At 41.9% G+C, this 17254-nt stretch overlaps 2 protein-coding genes across 2 annotated transcripts in view; both read left to right on the top strand.

Moving 5' to 3' along the window:
* Positions 1 to 17254, top strand: part of CRHBP (corticotropin releasing hormone binding protein) — a 477084-nt gene that overhangs the window by 89887 nt on the left and 369943 nt on the right. The gene's annotated exons all lie outside the window — the stretch shown is intronic.
* PDE8B (phosphodiesterase 8B) overlaps positions 4833 to 17254 on the top strand; it is a 74442-nt gene continuing 62020 nt past the window's right edge. The window contains exon 1 of the mRNA XM_066340010.1: positions 4833 to 5159. Coding sequence (XP_066196107.1) covers positions 4848 to 5159 — 312 coding nt within the window. The 5' untranslated portion in view covers positions 4833 to 4847. The remainder of the gene's footprint in view (positions 5160 to 17254) is intronic.

The raw sequence follows: 17254 nt of genomic DNA, 5'->3' as shown, positions 1-17254 counted from the left end.
GTTCAAGCCCGTCAAAATCTGACTGTTAAAGGAAGATCAAAGTCAAGTTCTTGCTGAGATTAATGAGCAATTCCAGGAACCTCATTCTATTGAACAATACCTACTGGAGGGTATCATTTTTGTAGGATTTTGCAACTGGGAGACTTATTCACAGCAGTCACAGAGACAGTGTAACAAAACTAAGGTAAATTAAAAGAGTTTTGCTGCAATGAGTGATTTTTCAAAGTTATGAAATTAAAGACATTTAGGGGCAGGATTTTTTTCTATTATTATTATTTTGGGTTTTTGTTGAGTTTGAGAGAGGTCATTGCGGTCAGTGATGTTCCTCTTTATTTCTTTGTTGAGTGAGTCACTGGATTTGTGGATTGAAAACCACACTTTGGTCTTTCTCAAACAAAAGTAACCTTCACCTCTTGTATTTAATATCTTTTTGATTTCCAAGAGCCATGAGCTATTGTATTGTTGATGAATAAAAGCATGAAGTTAGCATTTGATAATATGATATACGTTATCAAAATACCATAAAGATGAGGGGCTTTGGGGCTTTTTTTAACAAAACAGAGATACACAGAGAAAAGTTTTGTTCTAGCTACAATGATTATTTTTCTCATATCCAGTTTAAGTTAAAAGCAGTGCAGGTAGTCTGGGTAATTAAAATATTTTTTAGATATTGACTGTGCTCTAATCTGGGTGTACAGGATGTTATTTTTTTACTGTAGTTAAGAGATTTGTTGGACCAATATGAAAGGACTGAGAAACTGTTGAGCTTCCTAAGAGCCTAGTGTTTTTGAGGGTGTTTTTTTGGTGGTGTTTTTTTGTTGTTGGTTTGGTTTGGTTTGGGATTTTCGTGAGGGGTTTTTTGGCGTTTTGGATTGGTGTTTTTTGGTTGTTTGGGTTTTTGTTGTTGTTGTTTTTGTACAGGCTTATTTATACATTCTTAAACTGTTTTTACAGTAAATGAACCATGAATAGAGGTAACTGTCTTCAATAGCAGGTTGTCAAGTACCAGATTTTCAAGTCTCTGTAAAATATGACCTCTGAAGTAGTATATTCTTACTGCAATGAACTGGGATTTACAGATAATACTTCCAATAATACCAACATAAACTTAGCAATCTACTCATAGCATAAAGTCTTAATATTGAGGTCAGAGGGAAGCCAATGACTGGCTTTGGAGGGGATATAAAGTTTTGAGGAGTATATTTTCCTCATTCTGGGGGGATTTGCAGGTGTAAACACCATAGAGAATGTATATCCACTGCTTTCTACTGGAAAAAACCCTAAATACATGCTTCAGGGTTCCACTGCTGGCTTCCAAAATCACTCATATGCTTAAATTCATCATACCGAAATTAGTCATGTGTAAAAAATTGGTTTCCTGTGAGCATAAAATTTGTTAGGATTTATAAAGTTGCAGTTAAAGCCAGCAAAGCTCTCTAGTAGTGGAAAAACTGATACATGTGAATATTTTCCAGTGCCTGGATGCACTGACTTCATTATGGGGCCATACTAAATATGCATTTCTGAGGGCAAATTCTACTTCAGTATAACTGTACCTTCTGTGCGTCCTTGGTTGGCGCTTGCTGCTCTCGGTAAAATCCTCTGCTTTGAGGTCATCAGTCAGGGCATACTGCAGCAAGATGACCTCAGGAGCATGACTGGAGTGTGCTGTAAGAGGTGGTGCAAGTGTGCACCCTCTTTAAATATTCCCTTTTCACCTTGTTCAGTAAATCCATGGTTGTCGTCTCACAGGCAAGATGCAGGAAGAGTACTGATGGTAGGAAAAGGAGTCTTTAACTTTCCTCCAGCTCCTAATTCGGTGACAGGCACACTTCCCCTCTGCAGCCACGCACACTGATCATCTCTTACTTGTTCTTGTCTCTGTAAGTTTATCCTGAGCATTGTGCTTCTGAGGAGAGGCTGAGAATTGAGACTGTTAAGCCTGGAGAAGAGCAGACTCAGGGCATACCTCATCCATGTAAAACTGAAGGGAGGGTGCAAGGAGGACAGACTTTCAGTGGTGCCTAGTGACAGGTCCAGAGGCAATGGACATGAAAGAAACTGTAAAATGGGAGATCCTCTCTGAATATCAGCACGGTACTGTAAGGCACTGGAATGAATAGATAGTCCAGAGGTGTCGTCTTCATACTTGGAGATACTAAAAACTGCATCCAGATATGCTCATCCCAAGCAACCAGCTACAGATGGCACTTCTTAGGTGTGTGGGGAATTTGACCAGATTACCCTTTCAAAATCAGCCATCCTTTTTTTTTTTTTTTTTTTTTTTTTTTTTTTTTTTTTTTTTTTTTTGTCAGGCAAAGCATTGTTATTCTTCACACTTTCCTGTTGATTTTCAGCAGTCCACATAGCTCCCCATCCTGCAGCCTTCACTCTTCTCAAGCACTCTGGCACGTTTCACAGAGAGGCTCATCCTCTTTATCTGTGCTCTTTCACCGTTAAACTAAAGTAAACAGAGTGGGGATTGCGGCTTGAGGGCTGCATTTAGCACTGCTTCTCCAGAATTGTGACTTCTTATTCCTACAGCTTATTTTCTGGCATCAATTCAAATGTATACCTAAGCAAGAGAAATCCATGTGAGAATGAGCAGATTCCTGCAATGCTGTCTGAAATCAATAGCAAAGTTGTCACTGAATTCAATGGGAACAGGGCAGAAACTAGAATACTGGGATGTTAAGGAAACCTAGCTGATTAACTGACTAACAAAATGACTTAGCTGATAATTGATGTCAATTAAGAAAAAGGGAGTGTGAACATCTAGCAACACAATTTAGGGTATGACATAATATTTTCACCAAGCTCAGTCTGCAAGTCAAAATATGGTTTATGCTCACATCCTTTATTAAAATTCTAAATGCCATTGATACCTGGGGTGGGTAAATTCCCATGAAAAGGTCTCAAAATATTTTGAAGTCAACAAATCTTAAGGGTCTTTTAGGTAACATCATTTACCCAAAAGCAATAGGTTTTGGATGCACCCGACAAGTGCGTGGGTTATGAGTGGCATTACTGAACTTGTGGATCTCTTCCAAATCTCAGTTGTGTACAGCAGGCAGCTCAAATCCCCAACTTAAATTTCCCAACCATTAATAGAAAGGAAGAGAGTATTGCAACGAATGCATAAAACTGGCTGCTTCATTATTAAATGAGAATTTAGGACACATTCATCTACAACTAGGAGCATTATGCTCTGGGGAGGCAGTGAGGTCTCATCCAGAACTATAGTCTAAGCATCAAGGAAGGCTGCATGCTTGAGTGATGAAACACCGTCTGCTTAATTTTACTTTTGCTGAGTCTATCTTCAAGGTTGTCCTCAAAGATCGCCACCAGCAGAGCACTGTGGCAGCGGGCAAACATGCAAATATGTAGTGTATGCAGGATGTAAGCCACGACTTGATGTGTGAACAGTGACAACTAGTGGGGAAAACATTTACCTAGAAAATTGTTACTACCAGGGCCAACACGGGATCAGTGTGGTAACTGGAAAACTGAAAATACTTTGTCGAACAGATTGATGATCTCAGTCTTGTTACTTGATGGATTAGTGCCTGCCTATATTGCCATAATTGCAACGACCCGTGAACAGGATCAGGAGAGACAGAGGCTAAAGTCTCAAAGTCTCTCTAAACTGAAACATTTTAGCTGTGAAGCCATCACTTATGAATAAGCTGAAATCTAATTCACGAAAGGGCTTCAAAAGCATTAAAAACCAAAATTAACATATTCAGACCATTTTGTCGTATCACAACATCACAATCCTTGCACCAACCATGCTTCATATTTATAGTATTTTTTACATCACTCACTAAAACTAGGTGGAGAAACAGTGGTCAAACATCAGGTAATATTCCAAGAGGAAGAAAAGGTATATACACAAGTGTTCCTTGGTGAGTGGGTTTCAGATAAATGCTTTATTAGGCAGGAAGCATACTGCTCGGATGACATTACCAATTCTTGAAGGATTTATTATGTGCCATTTAAAACAGAGAGATTTAAGCTAAAATCTTGCAAAGACTTAAAACCCCCATATTTAGCTTTACACCTCCTACATCGTTTCACTGAGGTCAATGAAACTATTCACCATGGAAAGCTAAGAAGGTGTGTAAATCTCTGTAGCATTGAACATTTTTCTTGATTATCTCCCCAGGGACTGGAAACAGGGATTGGCAGCTATCAGACACCTAGGGTAAAATGGCAACTTATGCCATTGAATATTGGCTTAATTGAAAAGCAGCATTAAGAACTGTGAAACAATTCCAGCCTTTTTCACCCTAACTTCCAGTGGGTGCTATGTGGCTCTAAACTGCTCCGTTCAGTAGCCCCGAACAACTGAGATTTGCTCACCCATGACTAGAGCACATTTTGACTGCCAAAATAAGTATTTGTAACTTTTTATTTTAAAGTATTTAGCACAGCTGGGCTTGCTCTCTGTGTACGTGCGTGTGTTACGTTGCCCATACGGCTGCTTGGGTCGCGAGAGGGCTGAAGCACCGATAAACGATCCTTCTCCCCATCCTTCTCCTCATCCTCCTCCGCTTCCCCCCACCCCGGGTGGACACAGCCCGGTGGTCGCTGCCGAGGAGGGGAAGGGGCTTGGCAGGTCTGGGGACTCCGGAGGCAGCGCGGGGAGCTGGCGGGGTGACGGGGAGGCGCCGCAGGGGCGGGAGTGGCCGGGGCAGCGCCAGCGGCGGGGGGAGGCGCCGGTGCCGGCGGCGCGGGGTGCGCGGCGCAGGGGCGGCGGCCCCGCAGCCCGGGCGGGCGGGCGGCAGGTGGGAGCGGAGCGGAGCGGAGCGGCGGTGCGGCGGGGAGGGTGGCCGGGAAGGGAAGGGATGGGCTGCGCACCCAGCATCCATGTCTCGCATAGCGGTGTGATATACTGCCGGGACTCGGAGGAGTCCAACTCCCCCCACCAGACCACCACCATCTCGCAGGGCACCACCACCCTGCACGGCCTCTTCGTTAAGACAGACGCGGCCGACTCCATCCCCTCCGTCCTCGCCTACCAGAGCCGGCAGCCGCCGCCCTCCGCCGGCCCCCGCCGCAAGGAGCGCAGGGAGTCCGGCGGCGCCTCCGCCCGGTCCAGGACGCCCCACTGCTGCAGCGTCGAGGCGGAGACCCAGACCAGCAGCTCCAGCGGCAAGGTGAGCGTCGCCTCTCCGGAGGGACCTCCGGCTGTGCTGGTGCGGGTCCCCGCCGGCCGCGGGAGAGGGAGGACGGTGCGCGGAGCCAGCGCCTCCCCCGCCGGAGGATGCTCGGCGGGCGGGATGCAGCTGGCAGGAGCGGTGCCCTGGTGCCCACTGACTCACCGCAGCTGCGGCGGCCGGGCCGGGCCGGGCTGGCACTGCTGCGGGGGGGCCGCCTCGCCTGGGGCTCGCCGGGGGGAGCGACAGCCGCCGGGCCCCTCGGGCTCTCTCCGCCCCTGTCCGCCCGAGCCCACAGCCCTGGTGCGGCTCCGGAGCGCCCTGCGCTGGGATCGGTCACGCACACCCACCGAGCGGGGAACGGGGGCTTGTTCCGAGCTCTGTGGCGGATGGCAGAGAGTGGGCGCCCCGGGAGAGGCGGAGTAGAACCTGCCCCCCGAGTAATTCTCAACTGCAACAAGCCCGTACTTGGTGCTGGCTTTACTTCACCCCTTTTTCTTCCCGCCGTATCTGGTTGAAACTGCACTGTTGCTGCTAGGCGTGGATGTTCGTCTGAGAACAGAACCACTGTGATCTGCACTCGTATGCCAGTGCACCTTGCTGGAGCAGGGCTGTGAGGTGCTCCAGGAGGAGCGGGCTGGGGCTGTGTCCTTAGGGTACCCGGAGGCTTGGGCCCCCCTCTCTGTGGCTGAGGCAGGCACTGCTGCAACCTGCTTGTCAACACCTTCACTCAAGTTTAGCGCTTGAAAAGAGATCATTGCGGTGGATTATATTATTATTATTATTGTCATCATCATCATCATCAGAGTAGGTTTTTCATTAACTTCCCTGAAAGACTTCTAGAAATTAAATTTTGCTTTGTTGCCCCCTTCTGAAGTTTATTGATAAAAAGTAACAAACCAGTATGATGATCCTAACTGCACCTTTGGTCACTTTTCTGTTGTGCTAAGAAAGGAGGATATCATCTCAGAAAGTAATCCTAGTATTTTGTTAGAACATGAGTTAGAAATTCCAAAGTTATAAAATGTTCCTTAATAATTTAAAAATTCAGGAGTCGTCTTAGGGAAAATGTAAGTGGGAGAAATCAGACAAAACCCCCCAAACACTCCCACAGCCCATTGTCAGTTTGTTAGTTCAAGTACTGAGAAACTTGTGGAATTGTCTGCAGTCACATTGACTGTTTTACTCACTCAGAGGAAGAACCTGCATCATCAACAACTGGGACAAAATTCAAGCATGACTGGAGTAAAACAATACTTGTATTGCTTGGATTTGTAGATTTTTTTTTTACTTGTCAGAGTGCAATACTTAAGACAAAATATTATTTCTTTTTTAATGTAGAGGAGAGCAAAATTAAAATACTTTCACAATTGTTTTCAGTTAAGAATTAAAAAAAATCTTTTTTAGAGTCACAATTCTCAATAGTCATTTATTATATGTTATTATGTTATGTGCTGTTATAAACAAAAAATATTTCTCAACTTTCTAGTTATTTAAACTAAATATATTTCAGATACTTTTGAACTATCTGATTGGTATTGTAATATTGTGGGTTCAACAAGGGCCAGGGCTGGGTCCTGCCCTTGGCTCACAACAGCCCCAGGCAGGGCCACAGGCTGGGACAGAGGGGCTGGAAAGGACCTGGGGGTGCTGGTGACAGTGACTGAACATGAGCCAGGCTGTGCCCAGGGGGCCAAGAAGGCCAATGGCATCCTGGCCTGGATCAGCAATGGTGTGGGCAGCAGGAGCAGGGCAGGGATTGTCCCCCTGTGCTGGGCACTGCTGAGGCCACACCTCAAATCCTGTGTCCAGTTTTGGGCTCTTCACTACAAGTCATTGAGGTGCTAGAGTGTGTCCAGGGAAGGGAAAAGGAGCTGGTGAAGGGTCTGGAGCACAAGTCCAGTGAAGAACAGCTGAGGGAGCTGGGGGTGTTTAGCCTGGAGAAAAGGAGACTCAGGGGGCACCTGAAAACTGCCTGAAAGGAGGATGTAGCCAGGTGGGAGTTGGTATCTTCTCCCAGGCATCAAGAGACAGGATGAGAGGAAATAGCCTCAAACTGCTCAGGGGGGGTTAAGGTGGGACATCAAGAAGAATTTCTTCACATAAAGTATTGTCAGGCATTGGAAGGGACCGCCCAGGAAAATTATAAAGTCAACATCCCTGGAACTGTTCAAGAAATGACTGGATGTGGTACTTTGTGCCATGGTCTAGTTGAAAAGGTGATGTTATATCATAGGTTGGACTTGATGATCTCAAAAGTCTTTTCCAAGTTAGTTAATTCTATGATTCTCTGAAAAGATGTCTCAGAATTGAATCCAATCTTTGACCAATCACCACTGTATCAACGAGACCATGGCACAAAGTGCCACATCCAGTCTTTTCCAAACTAAATTGTTCAGTGGTTCAGTGATTATTTTTGATAGCTTCACTTATTTTTACAAATTATGAGTTTGTTAGGTTTCTGGGGTTTTTTAAGTTATTTAACAACTGTTGCAATTATATAGTAGAAATATTTCCATTCTTATAAGAATTAAGATCTGTAAAATTCTTTTAATTGTTTTTTTTTCAATTGAGTTAGGGCTGACATTCTTACTGCAAGTCCTGGCATGATTTTGTACATCACAACAAAATATTGACTAAAACAGAGTTGGACTATTATAGAACTAACATAAAGGCAAAATTTTATACTATGCATGACAGATAAGAAGTGGAAAAGTGTGGAAACATGTTTCGGCAGTAGTACATGCTAACAGTATTTATTTACATAAATGCTCAAAAGTGAAGAAAAATATTCTATATTTGGCATGGAAAGCATGTCTAGCAATAACACGTGTTTTTAGCTGCTGTAAAACTTGGTTGCATGTATTAGCTATATTGGATATCCCATACCATATGGCATCACACTCAGGAAAAGAAGGAGGAAGGGAGGGGACATTGGGAGTGATGGTGTTTGTCTTCCCAAGTAGCCACTGCACATAATGGGCCCTACTCTCCTGGGGATGGTTTTACACGTGCCTACCCATGGGAAGTGGTGACTGTTAATTCCTTGTTTTGCTTTGCTCACGTGTGCACGTCTTACTTCACCTATTAAAGTGTCAAAATTAATGAGTTATTTCACTTCTACTCTTCAGATTCTCTCCCCATCCTGTGGGTGGTGGAGTGAGTGAGCAGCTGCCTGGGGCTTAGTTGCCATCTGGGGTTAAACCACCACAAAATCTCATCTAAGTGTATTAGGGGACAAAACCAATATACTGGTCAAATGGCTGTTAGCACTATTATATATTAAAAGATTTCCAGTTGTGTAACTGCTCAAAACACTTAAAACATGCTGCTTGGTTTGTCTTCATTTTGTGTCCTAAACTCTTCTCTGGTTGTTTACACAATCAAGTGTTGCGCTATTTACATTTCATCCTGCCTTTTTACAATGTTTAAGAACTCATCCACACCATGGTATGAAACTAACTAAAATAAATCATCCTGTAATAATTTTGACCCTATTCAGTTCAAATAAAAAATAAAATAAAAGCCAACCTAACAAAAAACTATCCCACGTCACTTAAAATATGTGGCTTATCTAAACTTTAATTTCGAAGTTTGTCTGATCTGTGTTTATTTGGCATGAGGTCAGTGTTACAAAAGACAAACATTTTTTGTTTTCTTTTCTTCTCCTTTCCTTACTGAAAAGTCCTGAACTGTTCAGAGCATTGAGATGTGTTGGTCCCATCCCACTCACACTGTTCATGAGTAACTGTTCAGCAGTTTTGGTGGGTGGGTGTGTTTCTTTCAATCTCGAGAGCTTAGTGAACAATTATCTACAGGTTGCCTGACAGAAATCTCAAGTGGACTTGTTAAGGGTTGGAAGATGCATCTGTGTCTTGATTTGGGAGAGGACCCACAGTTTCTGGTGCCCAGCTATATGCTCTGTTATTCAGGAACTTGGGCAGAAGCACTCAATTGAAAAAAAAATAGATATTCCTTCCCCTTGAACCTTTCTTAACAATGCCAAACAGTATCATGAAAAGAAAGAGCGTTAATATCTCAAACTCTCCTTCAGCTTTGGATAAAGATACAAGGCATTTAGCTTCCATCACAGACACATAACAATGAGCTGAGAAGATGCTGACTGAATAATGGCTTCTTCACCCATTGCTCAATTGTTGCTGGTTCTGAAGTGCAACAGTACCACTTGGTTAGCAAGAAGTAAACAGTTTTTTGGACACTTCCTTGGGGATTTGAAGATGTAAAAAATGCTTACTTATATATGCTTACATCTTTTAATTATGGCCAAATCTTAAGCAGAAGTTGTGACTAGTTCTGCTTTTCTTTAATATCTTGAGACTTCAGCATTAATGAAGGTTTACAGCAACAAACTAGTTTTAAAGCTCATGTTGCTAACATATTAGCTAGATGGGAAAAAACTCCAAGCAACTTGCAGTCTTCCATTGATTGCTTTATCATATTTTTCTTCTTGAAATTACAAGAAGAGCAGATGTAATGATTTGGTTCTTCTTATGCTGTGTTCTTTGTAGAAGAGAAAGATCTGTTTATGAACCTCTCAATCAGTCACGGTAGGAATAGATTTTGCAAGTTTTCAGGCTTTTCTGTAGCAAAAATAATTATTAGAAGCAAAGCTCAGAATTAAGCAAAAATAGGATGGGACAGTGTCTCTTACCAGGATTGGTCTGTGTTAAGTTCCAAGATGGAAGTGTTGGGACATATCCTCCTCTTCAAAATGTCAAAGAGCTAGCTCTTTGGTTGGTTGGTTGGTTTGTTTTTTAAATGCTGGGGAATAAGTCAAAGACTGCAGCTGCCAAATACAAAGTGGAGAACATGGAGAAATCCAGCCACTGAGAGAGTTGTATCCAGTCCATAGGTCCTGTAGAAATGTAGGCATAAGTATTGCCTTGATTTCAAATTCAGTTGTCTTTCAAGCAGTGCCACGTGTAAAAAAGCTCATTGTACTTCTTGCACTTCTGGTTTTGTGTGAAGTGTGCTACGGTTTAACTGGCTGCTATTAAGTTCTGTGGCATGTAGAACCTACCAGATGTAGTGTAAACTTGGAAAATAAACCTCCCAACTCTGTAACTTAGTGTGATGAAGGTCCATTTCACAACTCAGTAGGACACCTGAGACATAAGACATCTCTTGAACATATCTGAGGTCTGAACAGCTGGCATAAAAAAAAATTGAGCAGGCCAAAAATTGTTGAAAAATGTTACAATGCAGGACCTTGTTAATTTAGGCTAGCTGTTCTCTGGGAGGTTTTGGCCTGAATAGCTCTTACCATAAAGAAAATTACTAGTATAGAAGTGCTCTTCTATGACTAAGCCCAGACACCTTTAATGAATACAGTAAAAGGACTTCTGCTGCTCTGTATCTGACCTTTCCATTCCTCCTTCAAATGATGCAGGTAAACTTTGGCAAACCCTGTAGTTATGCTCTTAATCAATGCTAGACATAAGAACTCTTACAGAACCGATAAAACCATTTCTTCAGAGAATATTAAACCACTGGCAAAGAGAAGCCTGAGGAATGACTTCATATTGAGTCACACAACATTCTGGACTTCCAAACCTGCTCTGGATGATATGCATTTGTATCACTAAATACAATAAGAGCATATGTGTGTGCACACACACATGTAAGAAAAGAGAATTGCTGAATGCTTGTAAGAGAACAATGAGCCTCAATCATTTCATCATTAGAACTCAACAGGTCCAGGATCCCTCTAAGTCCTTCAGTAAAGATTTATTTTGGACCTTTGGCTTTAAGTGCCCAAAATACCAAGTGGTTTTAAACTGACTACTAGCAGCATATGTTTTCCACATTTTACTGTTTGCTATGCACAAAATGAGACTGAGATTTTATCTTCTGAGGAGCTTGGTCTGAATCTTTCAACATTTTCGCTATCGTACATGTAACTTTTCTAAAAGTGCCTGTAGTGAACACTGGTGTACCTGTGTGGCTGCTGGAAAACAGCATGTGAAGTGTTTTATGATGCAGCAGAGTTTACCTCTTTTTGGTGAGTCCTGTCAAACCCAGAATTATAGCTTAAGGAAATCAACAATCACATTTACTTCTGTAAAGATAAAAGTACAGAGCATTGTGAAAAGCAGCCTGCATGTTTGAAGTGGTTGGGCCCATGACCTTACAGGAACAACTCACACCTGATGATCTCTTGTGTAGTACTGTCTCCCTCTGGCACACATCAGTAGGTGCATTTCTAGCCCAGAAAGTCACCAGCCTTGCAAGGCAGCAACACAACACCTGGCTGTCCCCTTGCTTCTCTGAGGGCATCTTCTCTGGGGCAGTCTCACAGGCCATAGAGTAGAATGAGCTCATTCTGCAGGAGCTCCCACAGCTCCCCCAAAAGTTGAGTCACCTTTCCCTCTATGGGAAGAAGCGCTGTCCAAAGGTACATTATTAATTCTCACATAAGGTGACATTCTGTGCAGCTGTTTAGTGGCAGTGTCTACTCTAACTTTCTTCACTTCAGAGGACTATTAGTCCATTTGCTGGTGAACTTTATTTTTCCCTTTCAGTTTAGCCATTTGTGTGAACCACAGCCCCATCCTTCATCATCCAATTATTTATAAATGTCTTTCTCACCCTTGTTGTCAGCTGTAAAAGAACAAAATGCATTAGAGACATGCTGTTCCTTTGTATTACCTCTGACTCTTTGAATAGTGAGGTACTCTGGAGAATAGTTTTTAAAAATCCCTGTGTATGTCTACACTGTGTATCTCTGACTTGGCTATCTAATGCCAAGTATTTTGTATCTTGGATATAGAAAGGGTAGAGTGTAGATTTATGCTGAGAAACCCCTCAGCTCAATGGTGCTACTTCAGAAACTGTCTCAATATTAAGCTCTTAATAATGTGAATTACTCATTTTGAAAATGCATATCTAATTTTGATGTAGATTTACAATTTGTTGACCTTTTGCCCTGGATTCAGACTGCATCTGAAGAGGCAGCTTTTGTTCCAAATGGATAGGAAAACTGAACCAACACAATTGGTTTCATAACATGGAAGAATGAAGCAGGAATTGCAAAGGTTTGGTCACCTGGACTCCAGCACATAGAATTCACAGACAATGCAAAGTGTGAACAGGTGTATAGATATTATTAAACCACATTTAAGCAAGAATTCCAAATGAACAATGGATGGTTGAGACACTGCAACAGTAGGGTCATCAACATCCACTGATGAAATGGGCAGATTGGAGTTTTGAAACCATATAGGTAATAAAAGTCAAGCTATTCAACATGTTCGTAAGCCTGGAGAAACTTGCCACAGCCAGTTTGCATATAGAGCTGCAGCCTGTCAGATTTAACTGCAATTCATTTGTGTATATTTGGGGAAGTGAGGTCTGATTCCTATCTCATTACATGCATGTTTTCATCAAATAGTCATATAGTTACAGGTAATATACCTGTCAGTGTAATTGAATGTGGAATTGGGCATGAGGTCTCTGGTGTTAGCCTGGGAGCTGCTTCCAGCAGTCAATTTTCCCTTTGCTCTTAGGTTAGCCATTTTGCCACAAGGACAGTGAGAGAGGCTTTCCTGTTCTCCTGTCACAGATTTTCAAGGCTGTGTGAGGGCACTGTGGACTTGAATGTTGTCAATGGTCATTGCTCTCCTGCAGTTATCGTGTCCATTATGAAATGCAGTTTATCAAACCATTGTGCTAGCCAGAAACTAGTAAACCTCTTTTAGAAAAGGAGAGAGAAAATGAGGCTTTAGCCTTTTATGTGTGTTGTTTCCAAAGCTAATCAAATTTCTTCTGAGACCTCAGAATAGGTGTTAATGTGATGACTCAGGTGTTTTCTGTAGAGACACCCAAGCTCAAGTCTCTGTTTTGAAATAGTCCAAAAAGGTTATCCCGTGTGAGTACTCTTCTTCCTGGACTGTTGGCTATCGTGAGTTTCTCTTTCTCTTGCTTTTAAGATTGCTTCCCTGAAATCCATGCATTCCAGAGTCCTGGCTGATAGATCACTACTCCCTCCTTGTCACAAAGGCAAATCTTTCTTGAACTTCCTTTGAAAAGGAAGTTTTTTCTTTGAAAAAATCTTTCTGTTTAATTGTATTGTGAAAACCCACAAGATTTCAGAAAGGGTGGTTATAATACATTTCAGAATAAATCCATTCATGTGTGTTAAATGTTTAGGGCTGTGCTCATGTTGCAAGCAGTGTTGTGCCTCATGGAAGAAGTCAGTAACTGCTGTGTCAAACACCTTGCTTCAGGCTTCTTCATTTTATCTCAAATTGCAATGTGAAGAAGACTAGGATAGCAAGACAAAAAAGTTAAGATTTCTTGCATTATCATGGTCTTGGTGTTCTGGTCTGCAGCTGCTGGACAGCGCTCCTTCCCCCTGCAGCTCTGGATGCACCAGCACACACCACAGTGTGCTGGTGGAAACTTGGGAAATCTTTGTCTGCCTTTGTTCTAGAGACATCAAAAAAGTCTATGTACTTTTGTCTGGAGTGCTGTGATGGTGTGGTGGATGGTTAGAGAAGAGATGGGTGAAGTGAAGGTCTGAGATGGGCTAAGCAGGTGAGATGCCATTGCTCAAGGAGAAAAAAAGTGATCAGTCTAAGCTAAGCTGGAGTAGTTGCAGTCCTGTGTTATGGGCTGGAGGAGGTCAGGGCAGAGACATGCCAAAGCAAATGGGGCTTAAGGGGCATGTGGATAGAGAGGTGTTTTGGGGGAAAAGTCTTTTCTTGGTGGCACAGGATGTCCTTGACTCTTGGGATTTTAAGAAGATGTGACGTCCAAATCTAGAGATTTCTCTCCAAATCCTAGAGCTGCACAACAGGAATGTATCTCACCTCTCAGTGCTGCTGCAACAGGAATTGCCTAGATGATGTCCTGTGTGCAAAACTGTAGTAATGTATCCACTGCTGCCTGAAGTCATTTGATAGTCTGTGCTTGTCTCCATTTTATTAATGAACCCATCACAATTGCAGAAGACTCCTTCTACATCTTATAATTAAACATTTGAAAGCAAGATAGAAGTAGCTAATATTTGTCTAGACAAACTGAAGATCACTAACCACCTGTTTTCTGAAGAAAGCTTTGACGAAAGGGATGCAAAGGTATTCTCCAGAAAACCAAAATTACAACAAGAAAATAACACCAAAGCAAAATGAGTAAACATTAAAAATCAAAATTATTCTAATATGGTGATACTACTGTTATAACTGGTTGTGGTATAACTTCTGTGATAACTTTGTTAAATGGCAGCATGCACTCCTATATTGCCATCCCAATTAGGAGAGAATTCACACAGTGTGTCAGCTCTGTGAGTCTGGTCAATGGGAATCATTTAACCTTAATGGTAGTTTTTCTTCCAAATGTGCTTTTGTATACATGTTGTAATTTTGTTTGGTGCAACAGTTTCTTTGACACACTCTGGGATTTTTTTCATTTCAGTGTGATAGAGCTTTTACTACTCTAGTCCTTCAGGTGAGTTTGGACTGAGCAGCAGAAATGTTTTTTTTTTTTCTCACACCATTAGTGGGTTAAAAACTATGTGTTTGATAGATTTATTTAAGGCTCACACTCAAGACGAGTTGTGCAAGTTTTAAAGACAATATATTTTAAATGTCATGATTTTAAGCTAGACCCTGTGCATCCTGTCAGACTTTTTCCTTCAGGTTTATGAAAGAGAAATCTAAAATTATCGAGAACAGAAAAACTGGTGGGACTGATGAGTATTACACTCAACCAAAATGAGTGTCCACACATTAACAATAACAACTGATGCACATACAGATCTCTCTTGGCCCTCTGGCATTTTAGTGGCTTGGAGACTATCCATACAGTTCAGAGTTCAGTAATGAACTGTCTTTAAAGAAGGGAATCTTTTTCATGGGTTCTGCTGCATTTATATTAGAGGCTATTTTTAGATGAAGGATTTTTTTTGCCCCTTTGGAGCTATAAGACATCTGCAACCTCACCTTAGATTTGAAAAATCTCCTGTGCTGGAGTAACTCCTTTAAGGCCATCCTTTCATGTTTGCTTTATTGTTATTTTTCATTTAGTTGCAGATCTGTAGATAGTTGAAAACTGAAAAGGGCTCTGTATTTCTGTAGCTCACATGTGAAGTCTTGTCAAAAAATACTGTTTTCCTGCATGGTTGATGCAGATGATTGCCTGTCAAAGGATGACTTAATCATCTCAATTTTTTGTGTATAATTTCCTATCACTGAAGAAAGAGAAGCATTTTATTTCAAAATCTAATGAATGAGCTTAAAATACAGTGTTTGCTGTACAAAACAGTGTTCAATGATACAACATAAAAACTTGGTATCATTTTGTGCTTCCAGCCCCGGTGCAAAAATGTGAAATGCATTCATATAGCCCGGTAGTTCAGAAGTCACCATTCCATATGTTAGAATGCAAATCTTGCATCTGGAAAGACTCCACTGACATCAGTGAGATGAAGATCTGGCTTTTTTTAGGTAAGCAGTGGGCAAAAGGCTAACCAAATTTTCTGAAAATTTTCCCACATTTTATTTTTAGTTCAGTAGAAATAAATGACTGGGCCGTGATACATTATCTTGTGGCTAAGGGGCTAACAGGGATCAAAACAGCTGGCATTATACCTCCCACACAGCCCTTAGCTATTTTAGCTGTAGTTGAGCTGGGCAGTGCAGCTCCTCCAAATGGCTTGTTCCTAACTCTCCCTGGTAACTGTTCAACATTTCTTGGTGGGTGAAGGAGGTAGTGGCAGGGCATCGAGATTTGCATCACTTGGAGATGTCAGCAGTGCTTCCTTTGGTTGATCTGCCACTCTCCCTGTCACAGGGTTTTTATTTTTCACCTGTTCTTTCAGCATAGGATCACTGAGGAAGTGATCACAGAGCAAGAGGATAGTGTCTTCTTTGAACAATGGGACATTCTTTAGTATGTTTGTACATATACTTGCTGTATTTTTATCTGCAGGTTGGTGAGACATCTACTGGCATCTTTCCTCCAGTTTAGGTTGATTTTATTCCCTAAATATGTTTTATTTATTTTATTGCCCCTCTCCTTGCCCTTTTGAACTGTTGCAGAGGTATTCCTGTCACTGAAAATTGGATCAAAGCAGGATACATTTAAATGTGTGGATTTTTTTGTTCTTTTTGGTCACAGTTCACAGGCTACTTCTACCAGCTGCTAAGTAACTTCAATCATTCTTCCTCACTATGAAGGAGACCTGTTCATTTTCAATTCCAAGTATTGTATAAACTCATTAGTATCTGACAATGTAGGTGTATCTTCTTTCTTACTATCAATATGCATGCCATGGACAGGAAAAAATCGTGGCATAAATGTGTGACAGAAAAAAGTACCTTTATGCTGCTTATCACATAAGCATAGAACAGGGAAGAGCCTTCTGTGTATCTTCTGTAACCTCCTTTGAAACTTTTCTTGCCTGCCTGCTTAAAGATTCACGCAGGAACTGACTTGTATGCAAATGGGAAGTTAGTGAGAATTAGATTTTCTCTTTATTTGAAAATTTCACTTCAACAAGAGAAATACTTCAAAGACAAAATTCTGGAAAAGGGTTTCATGTAAATTAGAATTTGCTATAGCAAATTTGAGGTTCTGGTTATACTTTGATAAAAATGCTCACCTGATTTACTGCTTCTTCAAAAGGCTTTATTTCTAATACATTAATATCTTCCATTAGCTGGGAGGATCCAGCTGAAAAAATTCCCACTGTCTGGTACTGCTAACTTCACTTCATGCTGCAGTGCGGAGGTCCAAAGGCATGTTACCATAGAGATATCCACCGTAGTTTTAAACCAACTTTAGGTTACTAAAGCTTGAGTGCTAATGATTGCTGCAACATCAGCTGCAGAATGCACACTGTCAGGCTGAATATACCCTTCCAGCAGCTGGCTGAACTGACTGCATGCACCTAGCCACAGCCCAGTGATGAACCTCTTTGAGGTTGGGAGCATGAGGCTGAGATCTTACAGCTCCTGCTGAGACACAGCAACTCTTGTACTAGGGGACCTGACCAGATGCATAATCACCTCAGTTGTACCACTATTATAAGGCACCTATTATAGGTGGCTTTGAACAACTAGATTAGATCTAAA

Source organism: Sylvia atricapilla, chromosome Z, assembly GCF_009819655.1.
Source record: "Sylvia atricapilla isolate bSylAtr1 chromosome Z, bSylAtr1.pri, whole genome shotgun sequence".
Lineage (NCBI taxonomy): Eukaryota > Metazoa > Chordata > Aves > Passeriformes > Sylviidae > Sylvia > Sylvia atricapilla.
This window is presented reverse-complemented; position numbering and strand designations above follow the sequence as displayed.